Source organism: Schistocerca serialis, chromosome 5 (genome assembly GCF_023864345.2).
Source record: "Schistocerca serialis cubense isolate TAMUIC-IGC-003099 chromosome 5, iqSchSeri2.2, whole genome shotgun sequence".
Taxonomy (NCBI): Eukaryota; Metazoa; Arthropoda; class Insecta; order Orthoptera; family Acrididae; genus Schistocerca; species Schistocerca serialis.
In genome coordinates this window covers 793281676-793301243 of record NC_064642.1, presented here as the reverse complement: position 1 = coordinate 793301243, position 19568 = coordinate 793281676, and the positions used below count along the sequence as shown (strand labels likewise).

General features: G+C 39.5%; 1 protein-coding gene across 1 annotated transcript in view; it reads left to right on the top strand.

The window, feature by feature from the left end:
- Positions 1-3277, top strand: part of LOC126482224 (zinc finger protein on ecdysone puffs-like) — a 157439-nt gene extending 154162 nt beyond the window's left edge. The window contains exon 5 of the mRNA XM_050106203.1: positions 2779-3277. Coding sequence (XP_049962160.1) covers positions 2779-2913 — 135 coding nt within the window. The 3' untranslated portion in view covers positions 2914-3277. The remainder of the gene's footprint in view (positions 1-2778) is intronic.
- Positions 3278-19568: the final 16291 nt, after the last annotated feature.

The following is a 19568-nucleotide window of genomic DNA, read 5'->3' as shown; positions in this document are numbered from 1 at the left end:
ATTTGCTGACAGACCTGCTCTCTGTGGACTGGTATTGGTTCTCTAACTATGTAATTAAAAAAATAATATATCTTTTCTGTTAACCTCTTCATTTCATTTTTAATATGTGTTTAGAATGTGAAGTTTTCCTTCATGCGTTCAAAATTGCTATGATTATACCAGCCTTTAAAAAAACAGATAGGCATCTGCCCCAAAACTATCATCCAATTTCTATTGTCCCAATTTTATCCTAAGTTTTTGATTATCTAATGTACAACCATCAAAATAACTGTTTCAGAAAGCAAAATCTCCTCTACAACAGACAATTTCTATTCCAACATGGAAAAAATATTGCTACTGCTGTCACTGAAGTTGTTAGCCAGATGCTGACTGCATTTAAATGTAAGGCTCTAGTACAAGTTGTAGTTTGTGATCTCAGCAAAACCTTCAGCTGTATATTGTTTAATATGTTACCTGCAGAACTCGCATATTACGGCATACATGACCCATCTTAAGCTGTAATCAAGTGGTAGCTAAGAAACGGGCAGTCTTTTGTATCAGTTAAAAATAGATACTCCTCTTTGAAGGAAGTTTGAACTTGAGTGTCAAGGGCCCAGTCCAGGACCCTTTCTGTTCATAATTGCAATTAATGATGTGTCATATAATGTAGGAGCAGATTCAACAGTGTGTTATGCAGATGATATGACTGCTCAATACACACTATGACATGACAGAATTGCATCAGGCAGCACAGGAAAAATTAGAACCAGCAATTAATTGGTTTTCTTCCAAAGAATTCCTATGTTAGCTTGATAAAACACAGGAACTTATTCTGGGTTTAGCTACAGCTGAGGAAAGTATGTCAGTAAATTGTTAGGCTTTCACACTGATTCCAAATGAAACTGGAAGTAAAATATTAGCCAAGCCTGCAAGAGTATACTGTCTCATGTGGAAGTGACAGATGCTGTCACTGGTATCTGAAGGTGGTATATTTTCACCTATTTCACATTTCCTATGGCATACTGCTATGGGGACATTCTTATCAAGTCAGTGAAATTCTGAAAAATAAAAAAAAGTAATCAGGAATAAAGAACCAATTTAAATCACAGGAACACTGAAAGATATGGAATTAAACTGTAAAAACTTCACTGTAAAAATTATTGTTAATTGTATATTTAATGTTCAAACCTATTATGCTGTATGTGATCAATGGTGGATAAACTGTTATTGAATGTTGATGCTGCTGCTGCTGCTGTTGTTGTTGTAGATACTTCAGGCAATTTTGCTCTTACTGTTGTTCTTGTGTATGAAGTACTTGGCATTGAAGATGTTTCCTTATACTATCAAAATGTCACATTTGGATGGGAGTGCATTTCACACTAGCTTCTCTCAGTAATACATAATTCTTATCATTGGCAGAAATAACTTCTGAAACATCACAATCCACATTTATATTCTTATTTACTGTTTTTAAAATATTTTCTGTTACAAAGTTTTTCCTTGATATATTGAGATATAAACTGTATGCAGTGAGGGATCTTTTTCTCAATATGCTTGTATCTCAAATGCTACATTTTCAAATCTTGAAAGTGGCAGTAGTCAGCAACTGTAGAATTACGGATATAATGGGAGTCATACAGCCAACCAGTTGCAGGTCAGAGTTAATGCAAAACTTTACATAGGCATCAACAGATATAAATCTGTCTTCCTCGAAAGTGGTGACACTTCATATATTGTGTGCAAAGAGAAACAAAGCCATAGTCAACAATGAATGCTCCATATAAATTGTATGGCGTAGCCATCAGTAAAAATGACGTGTGTAAAATCTAAGGTTGGTGCATAATATACGCAGTTGTCTGTTTGTGTATATGATGCACATCTACCTTATATTTTATGCAAATCATTTTTACTGTTGGCTAATCCAAATGGCCATGCCATAGCATTTATACGAATCATTTTATTGTTGACTAAGCCCTATGACTTCATTTCTCTTTTCACAAAATATGTGACACGAGTTATTACTTATTCTGAGGAAGACAGCTATACATCATTCGAAATGTAGATAAAAGTTTGAATAAACATTTGATGTTCAACTGTTTGCTCTATGATCCCCTTTGTTACATTTACAAGTCGCCTACATATATATTGTATCTCAATGGTAACACTTTTCACATTTTTGGTGGCTTAGGACCTTTTTGACAAGTCATTGTGGTGTGAAACTTAAAGGTATTAAGTTCATTTGCTCTTCTTTTAAGTGAGATCACTAGGTCTTGTTTTTCATGTCTTGCAACAACATTTGTTCCATCCAGGAAACTAGAAATATTATTTCCTGCTTAACGAGGAAGTTTTTTCCTGGACTATTGATTTTTCATGTCTGGTTGTATAATTGATTTGAAACTAAAGATTTTAGGCTTACCTTTTCAGTGTAAAACATCTTGTGTTGCATTGTTTATTTCATCCTTTTAGATCATACAGGCCTTTAATTCATCAAAGGAATGACTTCAGTTCAGTGAAGTTTCATTGACTTTATTTATTTTGGTTTCTTATTTATACATGTCTCTGAATTTTCTTGTCCTGCTGTACTCACACTATCCATTTTCTTTTCCAATGAATCAACAGAACTGCCTACTGCACTTCCACAATGTGTAGCAGAAAGTGTACATTTTATGTTAATTATTTTCAAAATATTGTAGCTTGTGTGGGCATTAAGTTTTGCAGTATGGCTTGCCAAAATTTTCGTGATTTTATTAAACAAGTGTGCACGTTTAATTGTAAACTTTCTACACTTTCTTTTTTCAGCAATGTGCATTAAATATTGATCCAATGGATGGACCAAAGGCTCTGGAGCTTGATAGATTATTAGAAGATGAACCTCCATCAAATATACCACCAGAAAGTTCCTATCTCAGTGAGTTGTGTAGTGGTCTTATGTGAAATAAAGTGATATAATTGTGAATAAAGTAAAGTCAAATTTAAAAAGGAAAGAGAATTTAATTTGTCTGAACAAAACTAAACATTTATGTGACTCAGTGAAACTTCTGAGGCTGTCTGATTACATGCATGGTTTGTATTTCTAGAGTGTTGTTAGTTGATTTCAGCCCAGAACATAACAAACTGTGTTGCATAAGTGATTGATTTGCTCACAGTTCATTAATGTTGCTGGAAACAGATTTCAGTGGGTGGCATATCTAGAAAACTTTACTCTTTTTGGCAAAAAGTGGAAAGTCAGTATAAGAAATTTGCATTGTCTGAAATAGATATTTTTCACCATGGGTATCTAGTATGTGCAATGTATCTAGAATGTGCAATGAACGCTTCAGATATAATATTCAAGAATTCTGTGAACAGTTTTCCTCACAAATATTAGCCAACAAATATTTTCACTTCTTTGCATTGTACACAAATTGTCTGTTACTCAAAGGATAAAAAATTTTGCATCACATTTTGAACCTTCACAAATAACAAATCTTCACTAGAAAACTGTTGATTTCAGTATGTATTACAGATCATTGAGATATTTGACAAATTATTTCACCTCCCTCTAGGAGATTATTATTTACATTTGTTGAAACTGTTGGCATTTAATTGTGAAGTGCAAATTGAGTACAGCACTCCAAAAACAGAAATTATATTTTAAAAATTATTACATTGTAAAATGTAATTTTTTAATCTGACAATGATATGAAGACCATTGTTGCATCTTCTATGGACAGAACTGATAAAATGGATAGTAGGGGAATATTTTAGTTCACATTTTTTGCTGAAAGTATATTGATTTAAAACACTACAACTCCAATTTTTGTTTTTCCCCCCAATGTTTTGTTATGGTAGTATATTATACAATGATTGTGAAGACTGAAAAATAAGTGAACAGAAGTTTTGAAATTCTGTGAAGTGTATAGAATTGAAATACACTGGAGTAATTTTGTTACTTTAATTATATTTTGTGATACTTATGATATAATATGTAGTATACTTATAATAATATTTGAAAGTAATCTAAGAATGATAAAAATAAAAAATAACTTTGACAAGACTAAAAGTAATATGAATATGAGCAGTCTCATCACATTCATTCCACAAATGAATTGGATCTATCGTACGACATCTGTGGTGCCTGTGTGACACAACCAAATGCTGTGTGTTAATTCTTCCTTTGATATGTGTCCATTATTTCTATTTATTTGTTGATGGCTTTTGCATATCACTCTTCGCCCTTATTTGTGTTTGATTGTATTCCATATTTTAATATTACTGAAATTCCACGTAATAAGTTAAATGTGATTCCTGTGATAAGTAAATAGTTGCAAACTATTCTGATGCAGTCTTGCACATGCCTTTTACAGATTTTTACTGGGTGGAGCAATTTACGTTTGTTCCAATGTAGACATGTGCCTCTTATCACCTCAAGCCAGCTGTCACCTCATGTAACAGAAAATTGCACAAGAGTAACTAGTCTTAAAGCTGTTTAAAAAAAGTGGAGAAATAACATTTGGAAAAATTTAGAGAGTAGCCAATTAATCAGTTCAGTGTTGCCAAGAATACTGCCTACAAGCAGTTGTTAAATTCTTTTTGGATTTTTCAGTTGATATTTATGTGATTTATATTACTTTTGATGTTGTTATTTTATTGTGTTTCTGGGTTGCTATTGCATTTGTTCCATATAACTACATAAGACAGCTTATACCAAAGAAACACAAATTACTCTATTCTGGGATGCAAATATAGTAGATGATGGAATTGATAGGTTTATCATGTAACATTTTTTTGTTACCTGTTACAGAGATACGACAGTTGTTTGGAAGTAATAAAGAAGTTTCTATGCATAGCCATTCAGAGTAAGATGCGTGGCATGGCATGACAATAACATATATGAGTTAAAAGTGGTTCACATATTGTTTGATCCACAGCAGTCAGTTTTTGCCACTTATCCTTTTGCACAATGTGCCATGAAAATTTAATAGTGGGGTAAAACTGAGCAAAAAGATGATGTTATGACATATAGATATGGGAGGAAGTTTCTTATACAAGAAATAAAACAGTAGTGTCTTTAAAAACCTTCACAAATAACATTGTGATTAAAGTATTTGTTCGTTGTCTCACTTTGTTATGGAAAGTGTTATTCTCAAACAATTGGAGCTCTTTGTTTTGTACAGTGAGTTAGAGCCTACAGCTGTGTACAATTTCAGCAGACACCATAACCATTTTTAAAGAAATTATATAACAAAAATTTCTATCGTACAGTTTCCTTTTCAGTGATTATCTAGTGTTTCTTCAAAGATAATACAAACATCTGTGTTACATGAATGTATAGCGCAACATTTCTTTCACATGTATTATATTGTAACATCTGTTAAATATACCTTGATTGGTTGATGGTGTCATTTGTTGTTGTGAATTGTTAAGAGAGCATTGTAATGTCATATTTTCCTGGTTTATGTATACTATATGATATTTTATGATATGAGTATAATAGAGGGAAACATTCCACGTGGGAAAAATATATCTAAAAACAAAGAAGATGTGACTTACCAAATGAAAGCGCTGGCAGGTTGATAGACACACAAACAAACATAAACATACACACAAAATTCTAGCTTTCGCAACCAACGGCTGCTTCATCAGGAAAGAGGGAAAGAGAGGGAAAGATGAAAGGATGTGGGTTTTGAGGGAGAGGGTAAGGAGTCATTCCAATCCCGGGAGCGGAGAGACTTACCTTAGGGGGAAAAAAGGACAGGTATACACTCGCATACACACACATATCCATCCGCACATACACAGACACGTCTGCGGATGGATATGTGTGTGTATGCGAGTGTATACCTGTCCTTTTTTTCCCCTAAGGTAAGTCTCTCCGCTCCCGGGATTGGAATGACTCCTTACCCTCTCCCTTAAAACCCACATCCTTTCGTCTTTCCCTCTTTCCTGATGAAGCAGCCGTTGGTTGCGAAAGCTAGAATTTTGTGTGTATGTTTATGTTTGTTTGTGTGTCTATCAACCTGCCAGCACTTTCGTTTGGTAAGTCACATCTTCTTTGTTTTAGATATATGATATTTTATGATAGATATAGATGTACTGTATAGTTTGCCTGTTATTAGCAGTTTTTTCTATATTTTGAATGACAGGGGCATATTTACCTTGCATCTTAAGAATGTAACTAAGATTTATTTTCATTACAATATTGTTAATACATGAACAAGGAGAAAGTTTTATAAGCCCAAATCAAGAACTATGAAGTTTAATCATTGACACAAAGATATGGTCTCAGAACACAAAGTTTAGAAACTAATGAAAATAACTGCTGAAACTAACATTTACATGAATAATTTTGAAACAACATGGTTACATACACAAAACCTCTGATTTATTGAGTAACATTTACATGAATAATTTTGAAACAACATGGTTACATACACAAAACCTCTGATTTATTGAGTAAAACTGTACTAACTAGATAAATTTAGAGCCAACCAGTAAATTTCAAGCACAAGTTAAAAAAATGTCAGAAGGATGTCTGTTCTTATTTTTCAAAAAGGAGTTAAACACTTCATTGTTGCAAATCCTAGAACTGTAGTGTCAGGAGTGGAATGCAAAAAGTGAAAAAAGACCAAGAGTCAGCTACATCAGCAGTCCTAACTATAAATTTAGTTCCATATTGGCTGACATCTTAAAACACAAATACATAGTCTCATATTGACATTTGAAAAGTGATACTTACAATTTTATGGGAAAAAGAAGCAAGGTATTGATGATGTCGGGTTATAACATGACAGTCTGGTTTATTTTAACAAGAATGAGTGCTTTAGTATGAGGCTGCAGCCCTGAAACTAGTAGCAGGAAAACAAATTTTAAAAAAAGTTGTTGTTTTAGTTATTGCATCTTTGTTGTGCTGCAGCCAGGTTCATTCCTAGAGCTTCAAGTTGCCAAGTTTTGCTGTCTCGGCAGTTTGCTGTATGCAGCACGCCATGTGTACTCACCATACCTCTGCCAGGTCAGTAGAATGTTTGTAATCATTGTTTACGGATTTGGTCTTTAACATCACATATGACAACCAGAGCATTTACATCATGACTTTACCACAATTCACAGCAATTGGACTATGATCAAACCTGCTAGCTCTATGTGAATGTATTTTAACTCTGTCTGCTAGCTTTAGTCTAGATGTCTCCAACAACTTCACTGGCTTGGAAACTGTGGTTAAAGTGCTCAAATAACCCAGAGAGTTTGGCAATGCTCTGACAAGAGAGGAAAAGTGCAAGCTAATTCTTTTGGATCAACTGTCAGACTATGTTCAACATTATGATTATCCACTACGGCTCCAATGTCAGATGTTGTCTGACATATTTCCATTAATGTGCTTACTGTCCGTTCCATTGTTGGAATTCGCTAGGCAAATGGCAGCACGAAGACTTGACAACTCAAATGTTTCTGGTAGCATAATGGCCAGTAGAAAACAAGTAAGTGATGATGATATTGCCAGGTAGCTTCTTCAAGACATGATGAAGGGAAATTTAGTGATGAAAATGTTCAGGAAGAAACTTCTGCCATTTGCGGGATATAAGTTCTAGTGAATCATAATGTGCTGAAGGAGTGGAAAGTGATAAGGTACAGAATCTGTTGCCATTACCTGGAAGGTTTGTTGTGATGGTGATCCCAAGAAGTTTCCTTTTTCTGTCAAGCAACAAGGTTTCACCGTTCTTCATAGTATTTGACCAAAATCCAAACATGAATATTTCCAACCTCCCTTCACTGACAATCTTATTAGCAAAATTGTGAATGCTGTGAATATGTATTTTAAAGAAAAGTCACTCGACTTACAACACACTCAATGTGTCACTCATGTAGGGATGTTTCATTAGAAGAACTGGAAGCTTTCCTTGTGTAATACTGAACATGGCCTTGCATTTGAAGGCAGAGAACACTGTCTAGAACAAACTCCATTCTTCAAGGATGTTTTTGCTTATCTCTATATCCCCCCTCCCTTCCAGTATTTTGGATGCTGCATTTAGTTCCACCTGTCACAGCTCAGAGGTTCCAACATACCAGAGGGATGAAAGTGAAGAATGTTAGTGAGCATACTGACAGTAAATGCAAAGAACTTTACATACCAAAAAGAAATGTGGCTGTAGATGGGAGCACTATAGGATTCAAGGGAAGAATTCAATTTAAGTGCTACAATCGAAGGAAGCCTATGAAGTGGGGTTTATGAGTTTTCTGTCTGTGTGATCCAAAAAACGGTTATGTTTTTCCTCAAATTCCATATTATGGAAATGCAACTCCAGAAAGAACAATTTGTCCTGATTTACCTTTTGTAAACCGAATGGTGGTTAATTTAGCACATAAATTGCTAGCTTGTGCAAGTGCTTCAGGATATCACATCTACAGGTCCTACACAACCCATCAACTTTCTTGCTAATTGCACAAAATGAAATTTCATCCAACAGCCTTCTAGGAACCTTACACCTTCTACGAAGGATTTTCCATGTGATTTGAAGACAAAACTTCCTGAATAAGAGTTACGTGCCTCTTAAAGTGAGATGAAAATCATGTCTTTCATTCTGTGGCAAGAGCTTAGTGACAATGTTGAGTACATTCATTGGTTCTCAGACCCAATTGATCACTGGTTATTGGAAGAAAGAGCCTGTGCAGTTGCCAAAACCCATTGTTATTTTGGAATACATGAAATTTATGGGATGAGCAACAGGACTGATCAGCACTGTGGTTGTTATGGTTTTACAAGGCAACCATATGAGTGGCAGAAAAAATCGTTATTCTGATTGATTGAAGTTGCTGTAGTGGACAGTTATCTTGTTTTCTCAATAGACAGAAATTAATGTGGAGAGCAACTATAGACTCACCTTTCCTATACAAGAAATTCAAAGAAGAGAAGGAGACATGATCGTGTGACACTGAGGAGACATGAAACAGGAAAATATATTTTGAAATGCAAAATGAAACGAATAAAGGATTGCATGGTTTGCAGCAAACACAAGAAGAAAGGAGGAAGAAGAGAAACAATTTTCTGCTGCAATATAGCCAAGAGGAAGCCTGGACTGCACCTGGGAGAATGTTTTAAGAAGTATCATATGGGAAAAAATTATAAATAATGATAAACAAAAACACTGTATGCAACTTGAAAAACTAGTGCAAAAGAAAATAAAGTTGTTAAGTGATCTCCCATTGCATTTAATTAAAAAAAAAAAAAGTAGTGTAACAGTCCACAACCCCTTAAATCCTTGTCTGCGTAATATAAATAAGAATTGGAGGAAATGCAGTGGGTAGGAAAATTCTACTGGCAAAGGTTAAGGCTAGTAATAATCAGATGCCAAAGTTCCTTCTGCTAGGGAGTAGTCATGGGAGGGGAAGGTCTGAACTAGAGCAGAATTCCTTGGGTAGAGAATTCCAAGTAACTAGAATTTTTAAACCAAATTTAGGGCTCAGCAATGTCACCCTTGATTTAGTGTGTATGGGGAAAGATCTTCATAAAGAATATCACATTGTGATTATTGGGAAAGCCATGAGCAGTTTGGCTTGTAAGCTCAATTACCCAATTAAGGTTGGCATCAGGCACATTGCCAGGAATGCTCATCACACTGACATGAAGTTAGTGTCATTCTTTGAATGATACAACAAATCGTGAATGAATTGTTCTGTTGACTGCAAATAGAGCGCTTGAGGAATCACTGAATAGAGTACAGCAGTCACACATGGATGGGACTGAAGCATCACCCCAGATATAATCACACCACACATAACATGAACTACAAGTGACAATTTTCGGTAAGAAGTTACATCCACAACTTATTTCTGAAGCATTCATTGTAAGCAGAGCAGAGTCTGTCAAAACCATCCCTGTGATTTCCAATATTGTCATTGGTCTATTAAGGTAAGTGTTCCAGAAATTCAGAGCCACTAAATGACAATTGATCTTGTTGAAACAACCAGAGGAAAAAAAAAATCCTTTGACGGTACACAGAGAAACATCACACCCAATTTGGAGTTTTCTACAAAACATAAGAAGCTTTTTGAATAAGAAATCTGAGCTTCTCACATGACTACTAGAGAGGTGCTATGCATTAAAGAACTTCATTTTGAAGTCATAGAAATACATGTGCATACCCGAATGGATACATCTACATCAAAAGAGATACTTTGCAAATCACATTTAAGTGCTTTGCAGAAGGTTCATCGAATTCTCTATTATTCCACTTTGGAACAGCATGCGGAAAAAACGAATTCCTGTATCTTTTCATGCAATCCCTTACTTTATTATGTTTATTGTTTCTCCCTATCTAAGGTAGCATCAACAAAATATTTTTGTATTCGGAGGAGAAAGCTGATGGCTGAAATTTTCTGAGAAGATCCCACCGCAACAAGAAACGCCTTTGTTTTAATGGTTCAAAAAAATGGTTCAAATGAATCTGAGCACTATGGGACTTAACATCTGATGTCATCAGTCCCTTAGAACTTCGTTGTTGTTGTTGTTGTTGTTGTGGTCTTCAGTGAGACTGGTTTGATGCAGCTCTCCATGCTACTCTATCCTGTGCAAGCTTCTTCATCTCCCAGTACCTACTGCAGCCTACATCCTTCTGAATCTGCGTAGTGTATTCATCTCTCGGTCTCCCTCTATGATTTTTACCCTCCACGCTGCCCTCCAGTACTAAATTGGTGATCCCTTGATGCCTCAGAACATGTCCTACCAACCGATCCCTTTTTCTAGTCAAGTTGTGCCACAAATTTCTCTTCTCCCCTATTCTGTTCAATACCTCCTCACATCTAATCTTCAGCATTATTCTGTAGCACCATATTTCAAAAGCTTCTATTCTGTTCTTGTCTAAACTATTTATCGTCCACGTTTCACTTCCATACATGGCTACACTCCATACAAATACTTTCAGAAACGACTTCCTGACATTTAAATCTATACTTGATGTTAACAAATTTCTCTCCTTCAGAAACACTTCCTTGCCATTGCCATTCTACATTTTATATCCTCTCTACTTCGACCATCATCAGTTATTTTGCTCCCCAAATAGCAAAACTCCTTTACTACTTTAAGTGTCTCATTTCCTAATCTAATTCCCTCAGCATCACCCGACTTAATTCGACTACATTCCATTATCCTCGTTTTGCTTTTGATGATGTTCATCTTATACCCTCCTTTCAAGACACTGTCCATTCCGTTTAACTGCTCTTCCAAGTCCCTTGCTGTCTCTGCTAGAATTACAATGTCATCGGCGAACCTCAAAGTTTTTATTTCTTCTCATGGATTTTAATACCTACTCCAGACTATTATTTGGTTCCTTTACTGCTTGCTCAATATACAGATTGAATAGCATTGGGGAGAGGCTGCAACCCTGTCTCACTCCCTTCCCAACCACTGCTTCCCTTTCATGTCCCTCGACTCTTATAACTGCCATCTGGTTTCTGTACAAATTGTAAATAGCCTTTCGCTCCCTGTATTTTACCCCTGCCACCTTCAGAATTTGAAAGAGAGTATTCCAGTCAACATTGTCAAAAGCTTTCTCTAAGTCTACAAATGCTAGAAACGTAGGTTTGCCTTTCCTTAATCTTTCTTCTAAGATAAGTCATAAAGTCAGTATTGCCTCACGTGTTCCAACATTTCTACGGAATCCAAACTGAGCTTCCCCGAGGTTGGCTTCTACCAGTTTTTCCATTCGCGTTAGTATTTTGCAGCTGTGACTTATTAAACTGATAGTTCGGTAATTTTCACGTCTGTCAACACCTGCTTTCTTTGGGATTGGAATTATTATATTCTTCTTGAAGTCTGTGGGAATTTCGCCTCTCTCATACATCTTGCTCACCAGATGGTAGAGTTTTGTCAGGACTGGCTCTCCCAAGGCTGTCAGTAGTTCTAATGGAATGTTGTCTACTCCCGGGGCCTTGTTTCGACTCAGGTCTTTCAGTGCTCTGTCAAACTCTTCACGCAGTATCTGATGTCCCATTTCATCTTCATCTACATCCTCATCCATTTCCATAATATTGTCCTCAAGTACATCGCCCTTGTATAGACCCTCTATATACTCCTTCCACCTTTCTGGTTTCCCTTCTTTGCTTATAACTGGGTTTCCATCTGAGCTCTTGATATTCATGCAAGTGGTTCTCTTTTCTCCAAAGGTCTCTTTAATTTTCCTGTAGGCATTACCTATCTTACCCCTTGTGAGATAAGCGTCTACATCCTTACATTTGTCCTCTAGCCATCCCTGCTTAGCCATTTTGCACTTCCTGTCAATCTCATTTTTGAGACGTTTGTATTCCTTTTTGCCTGCTTCATTTACTGCATTTTTATATTTTCTCCTTTCATCAATTAAATTCAATATTTCTTCTGTTACCCAAGGATTTCTACTAGCCCTCATCTTTTTACCTACTTGATCCTCTGCTGCCTTAACTATTTCATCCCTCAGAGCTACCCATTCTTCTTCTACTGTACTTCTTTCCCCCATTCCTGTCAATTGTTCCCTTATGCTCTCCCTGAGACACTCTACAACCTCTGGTTCTTTCAGTTTATCCAGGTCCCATCTCCTTAAATTCCCACCTTTTCACATTTCTTCAGTTTTAATCGACAGTTCATAACCAATAGATTGTGGTCAGAGTCCACATCTGCCCCTGGAAATGTCTTACGTTTTAAAACCTGGTTCCTAAATCTGTCTTACCATTATATAATCTATCTGAAACCTTCTAGTATCTCCAGGGTTCATCCATGTATATAACCTTCTTTCATGATTCTTGAACCAAGTGTAGGTAATCATACAGTAAAGCTGCATGCCCTCGGGAAAAATTACGGCTGTAGTTTCCCCTTGCTTTCAGCCGTTCGCAGTACCACAGCAGCAAGGCCGTTTTGGTTAGCGTTACAAGGCCAGATCAGTCAATCATCCAGACTGTTGCCCCTGCAACTACTGAAAAGGCTGCTGCCCCTCTTCAGGAACCACACGTTTGTCTGGCCTCTCAACAGATAGCCCTCCATTGTGGTTGCACCTACGGTACGACTGTCGGTATTGTTGAGGCACACAAGCCTCCCCACCAACGGCAAGGTGAACTTAGAACTACTTAAACCTAACTAACCTAAGGACATCACACACATCCATTCCCGAGGCAGGATTCGAACCTGCGACCGTAGCAGTCGCCCGGTTCCAGACTGACGCGCCTAGAACCGCTCGGCTACAGTGGCCGGCTTGTTTTAATGGTGTCCACCCCAAATCCTGTATCATGTCTGTGACAATCTCTCCCTTTTTCTCAATAATATAAAACTTGTTGCTCTTTGTTGAACTTCCTCAATGTACTCCATTAATCCTATCTGGTAAGGATGCCACACCAGGCAGTAGTACTCCAAAAGAGAGTGGACAGTCATAGTGTTGGCAGTGTTTTTTGTAGATCTGTTTTGTCTTCTAAGTGCTCTGCTAATAAATTACAGTCTTGGTTCATCTTCCCCACAACATTTTCTGTGTGTTCTTTCCAGTTTGAGCTGTTTGTAATTACAATTCCTTGATATTTAGTTGAATATATGGCCTCTAGATTTTATTGATTTATTGGGTGGACGACCTCGCACTTTCCATTATTTTAGGTCAATTGCCACTTTTTGTGTCATATAGATATCTTATCTGTATCGTTTTGCAATAGGTTTTGATCTTCTGATGACTTTACTAGACGGTAAATGACAGCATCATCTGCAAACAACCTAAGATGGTTGGTCAGATTGTCTCCTAAATTGTTTATGTAGATGAGGAACAACAGAGGGCCTATTACACTATTTTGGGGAATGCCAGAAATTACTTCTGCCTTATTCAATGACTTTCCATCAGTTACTATGAACTGTCACCTCCCTGACAGGAAATCACACATCCAGTCGCATAACTGAGATGATGTTCCATAAGCACGCAATTTGATAATAATCCACTTCTGAGGTACAACATTTGGTGTGAGTGAAGAGCTAGTTTTGTTTCACAAGAATGATGTTTTCTAAATCCATGTTGACCGTGTGTCAATTTACCATTCTCTTCAAGGTAATTCATAATGTTTGAACTAAATATGTTCCAAAATCCTGCTGCATATCGACATTAATAATATGGGCCTGTAATTTAGTGGATGATATGGGCCAGTAATTTAGTGGATTACTCCTATTACCTTTCTTGAATATTGGTGTCACCTGTACAGCTTTCCAGTCTTTGGGTACAGATCTTTCATTTAGCAAGCAGTCGGGACCAGAAGACGCTTTCATTAAGTTATTTAAGTTGCTTTACTACTCCGAGGATATCTACTTCGAAGTTACTCAGGTTGGCAGCTATCCTTGATTCAAGTTCTTGAATATTTGCTTCATCTTCTTTTGGAGGGCTGTGTTTCTTCTTCTTCTTCTTATTAGCACTGTCATCGAGAGTATTTCCATTGCTATCATGCAGGGAAGGCATTGATTGTATCTTGCTGCTACCATACTTTATAAAATAAGAATCTCTCTGGATTTTCCTCCAAGTTTCAAGACAAAAAATTTCATTGTTATAACGTCAAGTTGAACAAATATATTTCTAGGACGACACAATACATGGAAGTCACAGATCAAGTATACAAAGTAAGACATGTGTACACTGTAACAGTCAAATCAGCACTGAGTTCAACTCTAGCGGCCGCTGGCTGGCTGGCTGGCCACTTAGGTGGCACGGCTTCTGCACGGCTGGCAGACAGCGCCACATGTAGAGGACATGCGTAACTGTGCAGTGCCACTTTGAAAGATTGGCGAGTCACAACACTTTTCCCCCCTTTAAATATTTTGCACTGGTCTTGATGGAGGTGACCTGTAGATTGCTAACATCCATAGGTGTTGTTTGACTGGCCGTAAAGTCTCAAGGCGGAGGCTTCCCATACGGACGGAAGTGTCCCCGATGATAACGGGTCGAGATGATAGGAGATGTGGGGGTCGAATCTGCTGGGGTTCTGTGCCCCAATCTGCCCATTGCGGCAAGACCGGTTGTTATAACAGGAGACATGGGTGATGTGTCGACGTCTGTAGGAGAAGGAGGCGAGTAGAGTTGCTCCAACAGATGATGGTCATCTGGTTCCTGCATGGGCATGTCTCCTGGTGGCGTCAGTTCTTGTACTGGCACCAATATGATGGACTGCGTTGTGAGTAATGAGAGAGTCCAGTATCCTGAGCATCAGGTAGAGCCGAAGGTGGTGTAGCGGCATTTGGAACAGGCGTTGCCGGCACACGAGGCCGAAGCTGGTCTGAATGACGCACTGCAACACCCACGTCCATCCGGATTTCATACAGGCGTCGGCCACGGTGTCGTAAGATGCAGCCAGGACTCCATTTTTGCCACCTGCCATATCCCAGTACCCGTACAAGGTCACCGGCGGTGAACCAGTCTGGCGAAGGCACCCGCGGCCGTGAGGTGGAAGGCTGCAGAAGATGAAGTAGCGTGCGGGGCTGTTGGCCATGTAAGAGCTCAGCCGGGCTGTGGTCGCCGATGGGGGTGAAACGGTAAGAAGACAGAAATTGGAGAAGCGCATCATCAGCAGCAGAAGAAATCAGGAGTTCCCTCATCTGAGCCTTAAATGTGCAGACCAGTCGTTCAGCCTCACCGTTTGACTGTGGATGAAACGGAGGGGCTGTGACATGTATAACGCCGTGACGGGCACAAAAATCTGCAAAATCAGAAGAGGCAAATTGCGGACCATTATCAGTAACAAGAGTAGAGGGAAGGCCTTCCAAAGAGAAAATGCAAGCTAGAGCATTGGTGGTTGCCGCGGTGGTGGGCAACGTGCAATGGTCAATGAAAGGAAAGTTAGAGTAGGAGTCAATAATGAGAAGCCAATAAGTACCTAAACAAGGTCCCGCGAAGTCAGCATAAATTCAGGTCTTCTCGGGCGAAGGCCACGGTGACAAAGATACCTTTGGGGCAGCGGCCTGTGACGCACAAGGGCCACAGGCAACAACCATGTGTGCAATTGGAGAGTCAATGCCAGGCCAGTACACATGACGGCGCGCCACAGATTTTGTGCGAGAGACACCCCATTGCCCTTGGTGAAGGATGCGCAAGACCGAAGCACGCAAAGACGCAGGTACCACAACACGTGGCGAAGCATTTTCGGTGGAAAGGGGGATAACACTATCCCTAGCCGTGAGGCAGTAATGCAAAGCATAGTAGTTCCGCAATGGATCATAAGTCTTTAGCGGATGGACGATCTGGCCAACTCTTCTGAATACAGCGTAAAACTGGGGAGAGGGTAGGGTCAGAACCCGTAGCAGCCGCCAACCGGTCCCCGGTGATGGGGAACCCGTCCACAAACTGCTGCTCGGCAACATCCAGGTGGAAACACAAAAGTTCGCCAGATCAGGACCCATGGGAAGGCGAGACAGTGCATCAGCATTCGCATGTTGAGCCGTCAGCCAGAAATGAATCTCATAATTGAAACGAGACAAGTAAAGAGCCCAACGCTGGAGGCAGTGTGCAGCCTTGTCGGGAAGCGACGTTGATGGATGAAACAAGGAAACGAGTGGTTTGTGGTCCGTAACAAGATGAAATTTGGATCCATAGAGAAAAACACCAAACTTATGAAGAGCATAAATAATGACCAAAGCTTCTTTTTCAATTTGAGAATATTTTCGTTGGGCATCCGTGAGTGTTTTGGAGGCATAAGCAATGGGTTGTTCTGTACCGTCAGAAAAACGGTGCGCAAGGACTCTACCAACCCCTTATTGAGAGGCATCCATGGCAAGAACAAGATGTTGGCCAGGTCGATAAGTAGCCAGGCATGGGGCCTGTTTCAGCATAGTCTTCAATTTCTGGAAAGCCGCATTGCATGATGCGGAGAAGTGAAAGGGCATGTTTTTATGCAACAAGTGATGCAACGGCTGCACACCGAAGCCGCAGATGGTAGAACCTATTTTCCCCAAAAAGGCCTGCAGTTTCTTAGCAGATGTAGGGCAAGGAAGGGTATCGATCGCAGCGACAGTTTGCTGAAGCGGACGAATACCATCCCGAGAGAATTGAAGCCCCAAGTACGTGATAGATGCCTGAAAAATTTTTGATTTCTGAAGATTACACTTAAGACCAGCAGTCTGTAAGACGTGAAAAAGTGTGCGGAGATTTTGAAGGTGTTCTTCAGTGGTGGAGCCAGTGACAACAATGTCATCCATGTAATTTATACACCCAGGGACAGGGAGCAATAATTGTTCTAAGAATCGCTGAAAGAGAGCAGGGGTGCTGGCAACACTGATTGGCAGTCATTGGTATTGATAGAGGCCGAAAGGCGTGTTAAGGACCAGGAGCTGTCGGGAAGCAGCGTCGAGAGGAAGTTGATGATAAGCTTCTGGCAGGTCAAGTTTAGAAAAATACTGGCCTCCAGCAAGTTTAGTCAACAATTCTTCAGGTCGGGACATAGGGTAAGTGTCGATGAGGCATTGAGTGGCTTTGAAATCGACACAGAGATGAATATTACCATTGGGCTTAGCAATGACAACGACAGGAGAGGACCACTCACTTTAAGTGACAGGAAGTGACTCTGAAACAGTGAGATGATCCAGCTCCCGTTTGACCCAAAGGAACGGGCCGCGCCCGAAAGAACTTAGGCCGAGCAGTGAGTTTGAGCGTGATATGAGCTTCAAAATCGTTTGCACGGCCTAACTCAGGAGAAGAAAGGGACGAAAATGTAGTCGAGAAGGAATCCAATTGAGCATAAGGAATAGCATCAGAGACGATATTGACGGAGTTGTCTATGGAGATCCCAAAAACGCGAAAGGCATTGAAACCGAAAAGATTCTCCATGTTACTATGGTCGACCACAAATACGGGAACAGTGGGAGCGATGGATTTGTAAGATACCACAGCATTAAATTGTCCCAAGAGAGAAATCTTCTGTTTATTGTACGTCCGTAATTGCCTAGTGACAGGTGATAGGATTGGAGAACCCAACTGAAGATACGTCCGAGAATTGGATAGTGGCAGCAGAACCAGTATCCACCTGCATGCGAACATCCCGACCAAGGATTTGGACAGTGAGGAATAACTTCCCTGAAAGGGAAGAAGTACCATTGACAGACAACACAGAAGCAGAATCAGCGTCACGTTCATGAACATCAGGTATGCGGTCGGATTTGCAAACAGATGACACATGGCCCTTCTTTTTGCATTTGTAACACACGGCCCAATGTTGGGTACAATCCTCACGTGAATGTTTCGTAAAACACTGCGGACATGAAGGAAGTTGCCGTGGGTTTTGCTGCAGTTTCTTAGAGGTTTGTTTATTGTTAGGCCCAGGCTGCACTTGGGAGCGTACTGCAGCCACGTCAGCCGGCGGAGACACGCCGCACACTTCATCAACAGAGCACAGAGGTTGTACTTCCCCGATGTCACCCCATGCCTCTATTTGCGCTCCAGCGGCATGAGAAATTTCCAAAGACTGAGCGATGGATAGGACTTCAGCTAGAGTCGGATTTGCCAACTGAAGGGCACGTTGCCTAACTTCTTTGTCAAGCGCCGACCGGATAATAGCATCCCGTACCATGGAATCGGCATAGGATTCTTTGTGAATGTCAGTAACAAATTGACATTTTCGACTGAGGCCATGTAGTTCAGCAGCCCAAGCGAAATAGGATTGATTCGGTTGTTTTTGACAACAATAAAAGGCAACACAAGAGGCTACCACATGCGTATGCTTTTGAAAATATACGGACAGAAGTGAGCACATTTCAGCAAATGACAAAGACGCAGAATCTTTCAAAGGAGCCAATTGCATCAACAAACGATACATTTGAGGTGAAATCCATGAAAGGAACAGAGACTTACTTACATGTTTGGTCGTCTGCGACATGAAATGCCAAGAAGTGCTGTCAAAGACATTTTTCATAATCAGACCATTCTTCTGCTGTCTCGTCATAAGGAGGAAAAGGAGGTAGAGACAACAACAAGAGACACCCTGCATTGGATGCCGCGATGAAATCACGAATCGCATATGTGAGAAGCGTTTGCTGTTCAGTGAGACCTTGCAATAGTTGCTCTAAAGTAGCCATGGAAACCTGTGGGTCAACGATGAAAAAGAAAAAATCACTACCTCGTCGCCAATTGTTGTTACGTCAAGTTGAACAAATATATTTCTAGGACGACACAATACATGGAAGTCACAGATCAAGTAAACAAAGTAAGACATGTGTACACTGTAACAGTCAAATCAGCACTGAGTCCAAGTCTAGTGGCCGCTGGCTGGCTGGCCGCTTAGGTGGCGCGGCTTCTGCATGGCTGGCAGACAGCGCCGCATGCAGAGGACATGCGTAACTGCGCGGCGGCACTTTGAAAGATCGGCGAGTCACAACATTCATCATGGAAACTATTATACATACCTCACACTGAAGCCCACACTCAATTTCTAACTTCTGTAAGATTGCCAATCACGGGGATTTTGCATTTGTTTAAATCTGGCAAACTTTTTCGTTGTTTCTGCAACAGTTTTCTTACCCGTTTTGTATACCAAGGGGGATCAGCTCCACCATTTGTTAATTTATTCAGTATAAATCTCTCAATTCTGTCAATTTATTTCTTTCAATTCAAGCTACGTATCGTCTACACTTACATTGTTAATTT